Genomic DNA, 14,199 nt, shown 5'->3' with positions numbered 1-14,199 from the left:
CATGCACACCATGCTTTACTTTGAATGACTGTGTTCCACTATCAAGGAGACCATATAAACTTCACGTCGCCGTCTTCATTGATAGTGATAGGCTGTATATGGCACTACTAGGACTTCAACATATGTAGACAGGTTGGTGCAACTGTTCCCGTTTTCGAAAAGACCGAATTTCAAAATTTCACATCTGGTTACATACTTTCGATGGTTGGAAATATTAAAGCAGTCCGCAGCCGAGATAGTAAGCGCGTAGTCCTATATGCGCAAGATCTCTGGATGGATTTTCCTAAAGGTACTTTCAATTCCCACGTGATTCTAATAACAGAATTACTTTGACTGTAGAAATTATCAATATTTAATGATGCATTCATTGTTTACATAATATTTAGCAATAAAAAGAGAGATAAAACTTTTTTGTTAAAGAGATTGGAAAAAAAGGGTATCACTAGAACTTACGGTCAAATCAGTATACTCAGGTAATTTATAGTACTGCATCTACATTTCTGACGAGTAAAACTTATCAAGTAAGAAGCATTGCACGAATCAGGACGATACTGGTATTTGCATGTGCATGATTTTTCAGTGTGCCTGTCGCTCAAAAATCTTTGTTCTCATTCATAAACGATTCTCGATCTACATACCAGCGATGGTGTACGGCTGATTACATTTTTATTAAACTTCTCTAGAAGCTATCTCTCTCTACTCCGTTCGATGATGTACGAGCAATTTTGTAGCCGTTACATAAGATTCCTTGCAGTTGTGTAAAAATAAACGTCGCAAGGCTGCACCAGTGGAATACATTTTGGAGTGATTCTTTTAATATTGCAATTTCCCAGAATAACGTGAGAATGACTGAAAAAAGGACCGGTAGGAAGATTCAAACCAGAGTCTTCGCGTTTCTCAAAGTAACCGCTTATTCGCCCAGTTTCTTTTTTTTTCAGCTTGTGACTATACGAAATATATTAGTAGGCCTGTAATTTTGTAACTCGATTTCGTCGAAAACAGTTGAAAGTTGCGTCTTCCTGCAAGTTCTGGTCGTTCTCTGGGCAAACTGTCAAAACGATTGAAATCGATGCGGGGGAAGTTCGCACGGTCCCCTTGTAATTGAGAATAACACGGGAATTGCAATATCGTATCGTCGAAGACTTGTGTTTTAAAAATATCCAGTGTGCAGTTACATAGTATGAAACATTGAATAAAAACGGAACTCACAACACTTTCATTTAATACCAAAAATAAGTTAGCAACCTTCCAAGAGTCAAACACACAAAACATGCTAATTGAAGAAAATATACTCTGCCGTGACAAAAGATATCGTGTCGGAATTTCTTTTCCTCAGTATAGTGGAGCAGCTTTGTGTGAAATGGACTCAAGTCGTTGGGTCGTTGGAGGTCTGATGCAGAAATAATGAGCCGTACTGCGTCTATAGCTGTCCATAATTGCGAAAGTCTTCACGGTGCAGCAGTTTGTGCCGAAATGACCTCTCGACTATGACCCTTAAATGTTCCATGGGATTCATGTAGAGCGATCTAGGTGGCCAAATCTTCCGCTCGAACTGTCCTCAGAGTTCTTCAAACCAATCGCGAACAATTGTAGCCCGGTGACATGGCGTATTGCAGTCCATAAAAATCCCATCGTGGTTTGACAACACCAAGTCCATGAATGGCTGCAAATGGTCTCCAAGTTGCCGAACGTAACCGTTTCCTGTCAACGACCCTTTCAGTTGGATCAGAGGACCCAGTCCATTCCATGTAAACACAGCCCAAACCATTATGGAGCCACCACAAGCTTGCACTGTGCCTTTAAGGCAATTTGGGTCCGTGGCTTCGTGGGGTCTGAACCTCCTTCACTCGAACCGTACCATCAGCTCTTTCCAACTGAAATTGGGATTCGTCTGACACGGCCACGGTGTTCCACTCGTCTAGGATCACAAGCCGAGGAGAGGCGCGACACGTGGTGTCGTGCTGTTAGCAAAGGCATTCGCGTCGATCGTCTGCTGCCATAGCCCACTGACGCCAAATTTCGCCGCACTCCCCTAAGGGATACGTTCGTCTTACGTCCCACATTGATTTCTGCTGTTATTTCATGCAGTGCTGCTTCTCTGTTAACAGTGACACCTGTACAGAGCGCGTTGGCTAAGTGGTTAGACACTGGACTCACATTCGGCAGGATGACGGTTCAAACCGCGTCCGCCCGTCATGATTTAGGTTTTCCGTGATTTCCCCAAATCGCTGCTGATTTTCTTCCCCATTCTTCCCTGCCCCGATGAGATCGACAATCTCGCTGTTTGGTCCCCCCCCCCCAGAACCTGGATTCATCCGAAAAAATGACGTTTTGCCATTCGTGCACCCAGGTTCGTCGTTGAGTACACCATCGCAGGCGCTCCTGTCTGTGATGCAGCGTCAAGGATAACCGCAGCCATGGTCTCCGAGCTAATAGTCCTTGCTGCTGCAATCGCCGTCGAACTGTTCGTGCAGATGGTTGTTGTCTTGCAGACGTCCCCATCTGTTGACTCAGGGATCGAGACGTGGCTGCACGATCCGTTACAGCCATGCGGATAAGATACCTGTCACCTCGACTGCTAGTGATACGAGGCCTTTGGGATCCAGCACGGCGTTCCAAATTAACCTCCTGAACCCGCCGATTCCATATTCTGCTAACAGTCATTGGATCTCGACCAACGCGAGCAGCAATGTCACGATACGATAAACCGCAATCGCGATAGGCTACAATCCGACCTTTATCGAAGTCGGAAACGTGATGGTAAGCATTTCCTTACACGAGGCATCACAACAACGTTTCACCAGGCAACGGTTGGAAACGTTCCTCATGTCAGCACCTTGTAGGTGTAGCTACCGGCGTCAACCTTGTGTGAATGCTCTGAAAAGCTAATCATTTGCGTATCACAGCATCTTCTTCCTGTCGGTTAAATTTCGCGTCTGTAGCACGTCATCTTCGTGGTGTAGCAATTTTAATGGCCAGTTGTGTATTTCGGAAACATCAGTCAAAGATTATATGAGATGCAGTTCTTTCTTAGTTTATGCCGTCCCGTAAAGTTTTTTGAGTTATCAGAATCCCCACAAAAACTGTTTTGGCACATAAATGATCACTCATTGTTATGTTTGGCTCGCCCGCTGAAGAGGCTCGTGTTGGCGCGGGGACTGAGGTGCGCCTGTCTGTGCCCGCAGGAACCCCAGCAAGTCGGAGGACGGGACGTGGACGGCCACCTACTGGCCGGTGCACACGGCGTACGGCCGCGAGTTCCTCACGCTGGCCATCAACTCCAGCGAGACGGGGCGCGGGCCGCGGCTCAAGCAGTGTGCCTTCTGGAAGAAGTACCTACCTCAGCTGATCGCCATGACCAGTGAGTACCCCGCGGCGCCTTCTGGGGAAGCTTTGCATTTCTCTGTTGATTATCTCATTCCTGTGATATGAAAGGGGGGGGGGGGGCAAGAGGGGAGGGGGAGGCGATCTGCAATCATGTTGCCAGTCTTCAGGCACGCGGCGATAAAAATTTAAAAAAAAATTATTTCATTTTGTGACTTTCTATGAATCACACATGGAGACCAATATGGCTTGTACCGAGGTGACGACAGTGATGGTGTCAGTAACGATGATGATGATGACACGTTCGGCACGTCCGAGAAGGTTCTGTGTCTGCAGGAAGGAATGTAGTATGTAGAGATGTAGGGCAATACAGGTAAATGGCTAGCAGTGTCTGTGATTTGGGGGACTAAATTACGCTAGGGAATGGGATGTATAAATTGAGGGTTGAGTAAGAGAGTGCGTCAGAAAGACAGGAGAAGTACTGCACTCTTAGTCTACATATAGGACACCAGGGGATCCGTGCGATACTTCCGCACATTTATACACTCCTGGAAATTGAAATAAGAACACCGTGAATTCATTGTCCCAGGAAGGGGAAACTTTATTGACACATTCCTGGGGTCAGATACATCACATGATCACACTGACAGAACCACAGGCACATAGACACAGGCAACAGAGCATGCACAATGTCGGCACTAGTACAGTGTATATCCACCTTTCGCAGCAATGCAGGCTGCTATTCTCCCATGGAGACGATCGTAGAGATGCTGGATGTAGTCCTGTGGAACGGCTTGCCATGCCATTTCCACCTGGCGCCTCAGTTGGACCAGCGTTCGTGCTGGACGTGCAGACCGCGTGAGACGACGCTTCATCCAGTCCCAAACATGCTCAATGGGGGACAGATCCGGAGATCTTGCTGGCCAGGGTAGTTGACTTACACCTTCTAGAGCACGTTGGGTGGCACGGGATACATGCGGACGTGCATTGTCCTGTTGGAACAGTAGGTTCCCTTGCCGGTCTAGGAATGGTAGAACGATGGATTCGATGACGGTTTGGATGTACCGTGCACTATTCAGTGTCCCCTCGACGATCACCAGTGGTGTACGGCCAGTGTAGGAGATCGCTCCCCACACCATGATGCCGGGTGTTGGCCCTGTGTGCCTCGGTCGTATGCAGTCCAGATTGTGGCGCTCACCTGCACGGCGCCAAACACGCATACGACCATCATTGGCACCAAGGCAGAAGCGACTCTCATCGCTGAAGACGACACGTCTCCATTCGTCCCTCCATTCACGCCTGTCGCGACACCACTGGAGTCGGGCTGCACGATGTTGGGGCGTGAGCGGAAGACGGCCTAACGGTGTGCGGGACCGTAGCCCAGCTTCATGGAGACGGTTGCGAATGGTCCTCGCCGATACCCCAGGAGCAATAGTGTCCCTAATTTGCTGGGAAGTGGCGGTGCGGTCCCCTACGGCACTGCGTAGGATCCTACGGTCTTGGCGTGCATCGGTGCGGCGCTGCGGTCCGGTCCCAGGTCGACGGGCACTTGCACCTTCCGCCGACCACTAGCGACAACATCGATGTACTGTGGAGACCTCACGCCCCACGTGTTGAGCAATTCGGCGGTACGTCCACCCGGCCTCCCGCATGCCCACGATACGCCCTCGCTCAAAATCCGTCAACTGCACATACGGTTCACGTCCACGCTGTCGCGGCATGCTACCAGTGTTAAAGACTGCGATGGAGCTCCGTATGCCACGGCAAACTGGCTGACACTGACGGCGGCGGTGCACAAATGCTGCGCAGCTAGCGCCATTCGACGGCCAACACCGCGGTTCCTGGTGTGTCCGCTGTGCCGTGCGTGTGATCATTGCTTGTACAGCCCTCTCGCAGTGTCCGGAGCAAGTATGGTGGGTCTGACACACCGGTGTCAATGTGTTCTTTTTTCCATTTCCAGGAGTGTATTTTTAAATAATGACGGTATTTCGAACAAGTGTAGTCTTTGCGATAAGGATCGTTGTGGGAAGGAAGAGAAAACATCTTCAAAAAAGAATCGATCGACGTGAAATAGTAATCAAGAATTTATGACGCATCCTTGTACATACATGTCCATGTGTCCAAATATATATGCTGTATTCGAAATGCTCGTAGGACTGCAGTGATCAGGGTCTGTCAGTATGGTCTCATGACCAGCAACTTTCACTCCGCAAACAGTTTCAATTACAGTAAGAACGTCAGCAACAGGTAAATAGCAATTCAAGGCCTCAATGAAAAATATGTCTGTCGTTTCGAATTCGTTTAGGAAAGTCAACTTTTACGAGGTGCAGAAATGATAGACTACCGCAGCGGTCGTGGTTATTATCTATGACGACTCTGTGTACAAATTATCCAGTTAATAAGTATTTTAAAACAAATAAAACGGTGCTTGTAATAAGATACTATGAAAAGGGAGTCTCTTATTAGTCATTAAGAAATCAGCTTTGTACAATGTAAATATGAATCTTGACATGCATGAAGGTATCCATGAAACACTTTCACCTGTTATATTTAAAAGTCTCTTGTATGTTAAAATTTCCCGCATATGATACGTTTTAACGCAAAATTGCTGCGCTGTGTCAGAAGCCTATTAAAAAAAATATTTATAATAAGACCTGATTCATCCGTGTACGATTATTTTTTGTTGAGGAAACGGAATGTTGACGTGGGAAATAATGTATTTGATTGAAACTAGTGCTTCGGCCAGTACGTCGCATTCTGTGTCTCCAAGAGGTATCCTGTTGCAGTTGTCTTCTAATCGGACATGGTGTGGAGGTGGAAGGAAGGTGGCAAATGTTGATACACACATCAAAAAGGTTATGCATCACCTCGGTTCCGAGAGTTCCGGGCCCTGTACAGAAACTTGGAATAGAGATCAACATAAACATCATTTCCGCCATTTTTATTGCTCATGAAAACCACACATTGCATGTTGTACTACCATACAGCGATACCTTCAGAGGTGGTGGTCCAGATTTCTGTGCACAAGGGTACACGTAATACCCAGTAGCACGTCCTCTTGCATTGATACATGCCTGCGTTCGTCGTGGCATACTATCCACAAGTTCATCAAGGCACTGTTCGTCCAGATTGTCCCACTCCTCCAAAGCCATTCGGCGTAGATCCCTCAGAGTGGTTGGTGGGTCACGTCGTCCATAAACAGCCCTTTTCAATATATCCCAGGCATGTTCGATATGGTTCATGTCTAGAGAACATGCTGGCCACTCTAGTCGAGCGATTTCGTTATCCTGGAGGAAGTCATTCACAAGATGTGCACGATGGGGGCGCGAATTGTCCACAGAGACAAATTCCTCGCAAATATGCTGCCAATATGGTCGGAGGATGGCATTCACGTGTCGTACAGCCGTTACGGCGCCTTCTATAACCATCAGCTGCGTACGTCGGCCTCACATAATGTCACCCCAAAACAGCAGGGAACCTCCCCCTTGCTGCACTTGTTGTACTGTGTGTCCAAGGCGTTAAGGCTCACCGGATTGCCTCCAAACAAGTCTCCGACGATTGTCTAGTTGAAGGCATACGCGACACTCATCGGTGAAGAGAACATGATACCAATCCTGAGCGGTCCACTCGGCATGTTGTTGGGCCCATCTGTACCGGGCTGCATGGTGTCGTGGTTCTGAAGATGGACCTCGGCATGGACGTCGGGAGTGAAGTTGCGCATCATGCTGCCTAGTGCGCACATTTTGAGTCGTAACACGACGTCCTGTGGCTGCACAAAAAGCGTTATACAACATGGTGCCGTTGCTGTCAAGGTCCCTCCGAGCCATAATTCGTAGGTAGCGGTCATCCACTGCAGTAGTAGCCCTTGGGCGGCCTGAGCGAGGCATGTCATCGACAATTCCTGTCTCTCTGTATCTCCTCCATGTCCGAACAACATTGATTTGGTTCACTCCGAGACGCCTGGACACTTTCCTTGTTGAGAGCCCTTCGTGGCACAAAGTAACAATGCGGTCGCGATCGAACCGCGGTATTGACCGTCTAGGCATGGCTGAGCTACAGAAAACACGAGCCGTGTACCTCCTTCCTGGTGGAAGGTCTGGAATTGATCGGCTGTCGGACCCCCTCCGTCTAACAACCGCTGCTCATGCATAGTTGTTCGCATATTAGGGTGGGTTTAGTGACATCTCTGAACAGTCAGGGGACTTTGTGATACAATGTCCACAGTCAACGTTTCTCTTCAGGAGTTCTGGGAACCAGGGTGAGGCAAAACTTTTCTTGATGTGTGTATATGAGCGAAAGTTACATTGTAGACAGTCGAGTTCTTATCATCGAGTTTGTGGTATCTACACGGTTCATGAAGAGAATCGACGAATTTGAGTAAAGAGGGGAGTTCTATCAAATTGTGGAGGATGCGGATATGGAAGGAGACGCAGAGTTAACGGCATTCTAGAAGTTAGAAGCGGTGGTAAAGTTTTTGGCGGCGTAGGGATCCAGGTTTATGATATCTTCAGTAGGGTATTTTAATGAGCATGGCTTAGATTTTTAAGCTTTAATTCTGATGTTGTTATAGAATATGTCCTACTATCCATGCATTTCTGCTGTAATAAAATCTTTTCTCGTAATATTGTGTATTAGAAAAAAGGTTAAGTACTCTCGTTCTAGGTCGTACAAATGAAAAAAACCTATTTGGTACTTGGGCTATAGCAAATAATTTTGTCACCACGATAATTAGATGTCACCGTCATGTATCAACACATTTAAGTGATAATAAATGAATGAAACTTCTTGGCAGGTTAAGACTGTGTGCCGGACCGAGACTCGAACTGGGGACCTTTGCCTTTCGCCGGCAAGTGCTCTACCATCTGAGATACCCAAGCACGACTCACGCCCCATCCTCACAGCTTTACTTTCGCCAGTACCTCGTCTCCTACTTTCCAAACCTCACAGAAGCTCTCCTGCGAACCTGCAGAACTAACACTCCTGGAAGAAAGATGGTAGAGCACTTGCCCGAAATGGTAGAGCACTTGCCTGCGAAAGGCAAAGGTCCCGAGTTTGAGTCTCGGTCCGGCACACAGTTTTAATCCGCCAGGAAGATTCATATCAGCGCACACTCAGCTGCAGAGTGAAAATGTTATTCTGGTGAATGAATGTTTCATAGTTATTCTACTAGTTTTGACACTAAAATACAAGGACAAGGGAAATGTATAATTTTTGGTGGTTTTCTGTAGCTGTTTACCCATACATTTGACTAATGGGCCTACTGATGTGTGCTGTTTTGTAATTTGAATCTATACATAAAAGTCAATAAAATTATCAGTGCAAGGAGGGAGGGAAGATGGGGCTAGCGTCCCGTCGACATCGAGGTCCCGTCGGTATCGACGTCATTAGCGACAGAGCACAAGCTCGAACTGTATCAAGGATGGGAAAGGAAATCGGCCGTGCTCTTTCAAAGGAACCATCCCTGGATTTGCCTGAGCGAGTAATGAAAAAAAAAAGGAAAACCTAAATCTGGATGGCCAGACATGGATTTGAACCGTCGTCCTCCGGAACGCGAGTCTAGAGTGCTAACCTCTGCGTTATCAGTAATATTTGGTCAACACTACAACGGAGACGCTCCAGTGTATCTCTGTCTTCATCTTAATGTCAAATCATTCAGTAGATATTGGCAAGGCAATGCAGCAGGTTGTTTACAACCACAAGGACCGTGGAGAGCTATAAACACAGTTTATGCACGTTTCACAGAGCATCTTGTCTTGTTGCTTACTTGGATACGACAACTAACAATTTGTAGTAAAATAAAAAGTGAAAACTTCGATATTAATTTTACTAGCTGTTCAGCACTGACGAAATACTAAATTTTCCGGGTAAAGAGTATCATAAGGTCAGAATCTGTGTCTCAGACGTTTTCTGTATTCATTTAATCTTCTTAATTAGTTGTCGTTCTTTCGCCATGGTTGCAACATCTGACCCAGCGTAATCTGCCTGCTTGCTGCCAGGCACAGACTGCCGTTGTCCAGAGAGTAGGCGGAATATCCACTGATTTACTGCCGGTGAGCAGAGGAAACATCACGAATTGTCGTCTTTGGCAGTCGGCCAACGATAGGGGAGGCCGTGAAAGCGGCTCTGATTCGCTGCGTCTGCTAAAGGGCCGACGGCAGCCGTGAATACCGAGCATGAATGTGGCGCTACTGTAGGAGTGGAGGACTCTGCGTAGCTGTTTGCTGATATTCCACCACTCCGACCCCCAGTCCCACCTGTTATGACTGTTTGCTGTATCCTATCATACTGAATGATTCTCCCGTCGCTGCCTTGCAGAACTGTTTCGTATTTATACAGGGCGGGCAAAATACGCTGCATAGCGTTTTTGAAGCCCCGTAATTATTTTCCATTGCGTCTTAAAATTCGTAATTTGGCTTAACAGTGTCTTCAGACTTTCTGTGTAGTGATGTATTTAAGCGTTTCACTCTGCAGCGTCACCCTCGAGCTCGGATTCACTTCGAACATCAAGATGTCGACACTTGAGAAAAAAAGGCCAGAGCTCAGAAGCTCATGTAAGGATGAAGATAGGCAATGATGACCTAATGCCACCAAATTTCACAATAATTCTGCCCAACGCCACTATGGACCTGTCACACGGTGTGAATATCGTCTCAACCAGTCTCACCCACGTTACACGCCTCCTCTTCAAGCCACCTCGATGGAGGTTAGAACTCGACGCCTAGCATTGAAACGAGGTGGTTTTCACATGTCTGGCCGAGGAAAACATATCAGACAAAGCGCCTCTCAGAATCGAAACTAGAATTCCTCAGTGGGAGGCACAAAGAGTGTGAATGAAACCATCCTTTCCCTTAAGGCGTCACACACGTTTAGCGGTCGAAAACGATAGGTCGCAGCGCAGTGAGCAAATGGACGACATTCTTGACCATCTTGGACACTGCTAACATCCCACGTACTCTTCAACCCTTTTCTAAAGACATCGTGCTCCAGCATTCACACTGAACGTGATCACACCCCTTTGGAGTGCAGTGCGACCGCAGTTTCTTCGCTGACGTTCAGTGTGGAACCACGAGGGTACCGTTTGAAACCATTCGAAGAGAACTGAACACGGTCCGAAACAGCAGCGGATTATACACGTATGTATAGAGAGGCAATGGAAATCCACAAACATCAATACAATTTTAATCGTAAAGAAGAAGGATTAAAATTGGATAAAATATGGCGGTCGACATTGCGTCAATCACGTGACAATCGATTGCCTGCAATCGAGAAAACAGATGATAGCCAGAGATAGCTGCACATGGACGCCACGTGACGTGCGGTGGCGCCCCCTACGATATCCATATAAGCAGCGGCCCCAGCTCCTAGCAGCCAGTCGTTGACTCACCTCGGAAGATGTTCTCCGTAGTTGAGAACGAAACGTCAGGGAGAAGAAGTTGTACAGATCGACCACGGCAACTTAGCCCGGAAGTGTTTACTGACGAAGACGCCGGCCGTGAAAGCCTACATGGAATGATTCGACGCCTCTACGGAGAGGAAATGTCAACTAGGGTACGACGACTGGAGAACCTACGCAAGAAGAAAAGTCAACAACTTTGCTCACTCACTTTTCTGCTACGTTGTCGTGATACCGGTATAGTTCCCAAGTTTTTAAAAGTGAGAAGAATGTTTCATTCGGCACAAGCTAACCGTATTTACTCTCGTATGGAACTGGCATTACTACGTGAGCGGATACATCAGACACGACGAGGACTGGCGGTATGTGATGGTCAACTGCTAAATCTTCATTTACTTATTAGCAATAATATGCAGTTTTGTCGTTGGAACAAAGTGGACAGTTTAACATTTAGATCTATGGAGATTAGTGCAGAAGTGTCTTCCAATGGGCAGAAGGAGAAGTTTGATCGTCTACAAGAGGGTCGACAGGAAACACCGATTCCAAACAATTCCCAAACGGTTATTAATTTATCGGAAAAAGAATTGTCTAAGGAAGAACTTTCTGTTCTCTCTAAAGGAGGGAATTTTGCAATAACTCCATCCAAGATTCCTGTGGAGGACATTATTGCTAATATAGAGGCAGGAATTCGTCAGTTACCATCATATTCTGCTGATGAAATTAGAACGGAAACCTCCAGGATATTACGCAAAGCTAAGCCACTCAGCAGCAGTCTGTCTCAAGGGGAAAGGAAGGCATTGCGAAAGATCAATGCAGACAAGAATGTTATTATAGTTGCCGCTGACAAGGGAAATGTTACTGTTTTAATGAATACTGAGGATTATCATAAGAAGATCAGTGATCTCCTGGAACCCAGCACATACAAGAAGTTGAAAGAGGATCCCACAACGAATGTGCTGAATGCCACCAATCGTCTGATAAAACAGTCTTCCATTCCTACAGAAGTTAAAAAGTATCTTTGTAAAACGGAGGCTTATCCTCCGAGATTATATGGATTACCAAAGATACATAAGCCTGATGTTCCTCTGAGACCAATAGTCAGCGCAATTGGAGCTCCTACCCAAGAACTAGCCAGACACCTTGCCTCTTTGTTACAACCTTACATAGGCAAAACTGAGAGTCATATTAAAAACTCTCTACACTTCATTGAGAAATTGAGGGAAATTACTGTCGGTCCTATTGACATCCTTGTCAGTTTTGATATAGTGTCTTTGTTCACGATGGTTCCAGTTGATGAAGCTCTCTCCCATATAGCCGACATGTTCCCTACTGATATAGTAGCCTTGTTCCAACACTGTCTATCCTCGACCTATTTTCAGTACAATGGTGAATTTTATGAACAGATCGATGGAGTAGCCATGGGAAGCCCCCTAAGTCCCGCAATTGCGAATTTATTCATGGAATATTTTTAACATCAAGCACTGCAGTCGGACAAAAAAAGCCCCTCGAAGTGGTATCGGTATGTGGATGATACCTTTGTAATATGGAATCATGAGGAAGAAGACTTGAATGATTTCCTGGTACACTTAAATAGCATCAACCCAAAGATTAAATTTACTATGGAGAAGGAGAAGAATGGACAACTTAACTTCTTGGATGTATCAGTTATCACACGGACGGATGGGACCTTAGGCCATAAGGTCTACAGGAAAGGTACACATACTGATCGCTACCTCCATAAGAACTCAAACCACCACCCTAGGCAAAAGAGGGGCGTCATAAAAACACTAGTGGATAGGGCCAATAATATTTGTGAACCAGGCTACTTACAAGAAGAACTAAATCATTTACGAATGGCCTTTGCGAAAAATGGTTATACGAAAAACGGGATTAACCGAGCACTTCACCCAAATAGAAAAATGCCTAAAAATAGGAGACAGCAACAACCATCAGCTGGAAAAGTATTTCTTCCGTTCATCCATAATATCACGGATCGCATTGGGAAAGTACTAGCCAAGTTTCAGGTAGAGACCATTTTTAGACCTACTAAGAAAATTAGTGAATGCCTAAGATCAACAAAAGATGCTCGTCACCCCCTAGCCACCCCAGAGGTATATAAAATTCCGTGTAGTTGTGGCAGGTTTTACATAGGAACTACAAAAAGAAGCATCAATACACGGTTGACGGAGCGCAAAAGAAACTGTCGCTTGGGACATATCGACAAATCGGCAGCAGCGGAATATGTTTTTAAGGATGGAGATCACGAAATAAAATTTGGTGAAACAAGCGTGCTAGCGAGGACGTCGCACTATTATACACGTATGTATAGAGAGGCAATTGAAATCCACAAACATCAATACAATTTTAATCGTAAAGAAGAAGGATTAAAATTGGATAAGATATGGCGGTCGACATTGCATCAATCACGTGACAATCGATTGCCTGCAATCGAGAGAACAGACGATAGCCAGAGATAGCTGCACATCGACGCCACGTGACGTGCGGTGGCGCCCTCTACGATATCCATATAAGCGGCGGCCCCAGCTCCTAGCAGCCAGTCGTTGACTCACCTCGGAAGATGTTCTCCGTAGTTGAGAACGAAACGTCAGGGAGAAGAAGTTCTACAGATCGACCACGGCAACTTAGCCCGGAAGTGTTTACTGATGAAGACGCCGGCCGTGAAAGCCTACATGGAATGAGCAACGGATGGTTCCGCTATTTCAGCTGTCCTGTTTTGCGCCCTCCTGTTGCGTGATGACGGAAGCGTGCGACATTGACACAAGAGTGAATAAAATAGCAAATGGTCCTTCTAAGCCGCCCTCTCCATCCTAGTTTGGCGAAGCACTCAGTGACACCGGTCCACATTTGTTAAGCAGTTTAAAAATGTACATTTGCAGAGATAACCTGCTGAAACGCCTGGTTAAATCCGCAGGACAGAACAGGTAGTTGGAATTGTGGAAAGGGGCCAAAAATGAGCAGCTGTCAGTAACACTGGAACACATACAACTTTGTATAGTTTCCCAAACATTACAGCACAAATTTCCGACCTTAACTATGGACTGAATATGTCACACAATCTTATAGCTTAAGGGCACAACCTCTTTAATTTTTAAAACGGCTGAAAGCCCATGATTTAGAACACAACTACAGTAAATTTTCAAAAGGCAGAAAGCGCAAAGTTTTATACAAAAATATCTTAAATGAGGCTGAAGGACCAAACAATCTAAGACTTAACAAGTAAGGAATTCTAATTTTAAGACGGCTGAAAGCACATGATTGAAAATCACAACTTCAATGAATTTTAAAAAGGCAGAAGGCCCAAAGCTTCAACCAAAAAATATTTTAAATGAGGCTGAAGGCGCAAACAATGCAAGACTTGACAACTAAGGAACTTTCAATTTTAAAACGGCTGACGGCCCATTATCTAAACCCCAACTAAAAGCATACAAATTCAAACCATCGGCTATGAGCCATTAGAATAC

General features: G+C 45.9%; 1 protein-coding gene across 1 annotated transcript in view; it reads left to right on the top strand.

The window, feature by feature from the left end:
- The window catches only part of LOC126456643 (acetylcholinesterase-like), a 372,833-nt gene extending 369,401 nt beyond the window's left edge, over positions 1 to 3,432 (top strand). The window contains exon 6 of the mRNA XM_050092387.1: positions 3,186 to 3,432. Within this exon, the coding sequence (XP_049948344.1) occupies positions 3,186 to 3,432 (247 nt within the window). The remainder of the gene's footprint in view (positions 1 to 3,185) is intronic.
- Positions 3,433 to 14,199: the final 10,767 nt, after the last annotated feature.

This window comes from Schistocerca serialis, chromosome 2 (assembly GCF_023864345.2).
Source record: "Schistocerca serialis cubense isolate TAMUIC-IGC-003099 chromosome 2, iqSchSeri2.2, whole genome shotgun sequence".
NCBI lineage: Eukaryota > Metazoa > Arthropoda > Insecta > Orthoptera > Acrididae > Schistocerca > Schistocerca serialis.
This window is presented reverse-complemented; position numbering and strand designations above follow the sequence as displayed.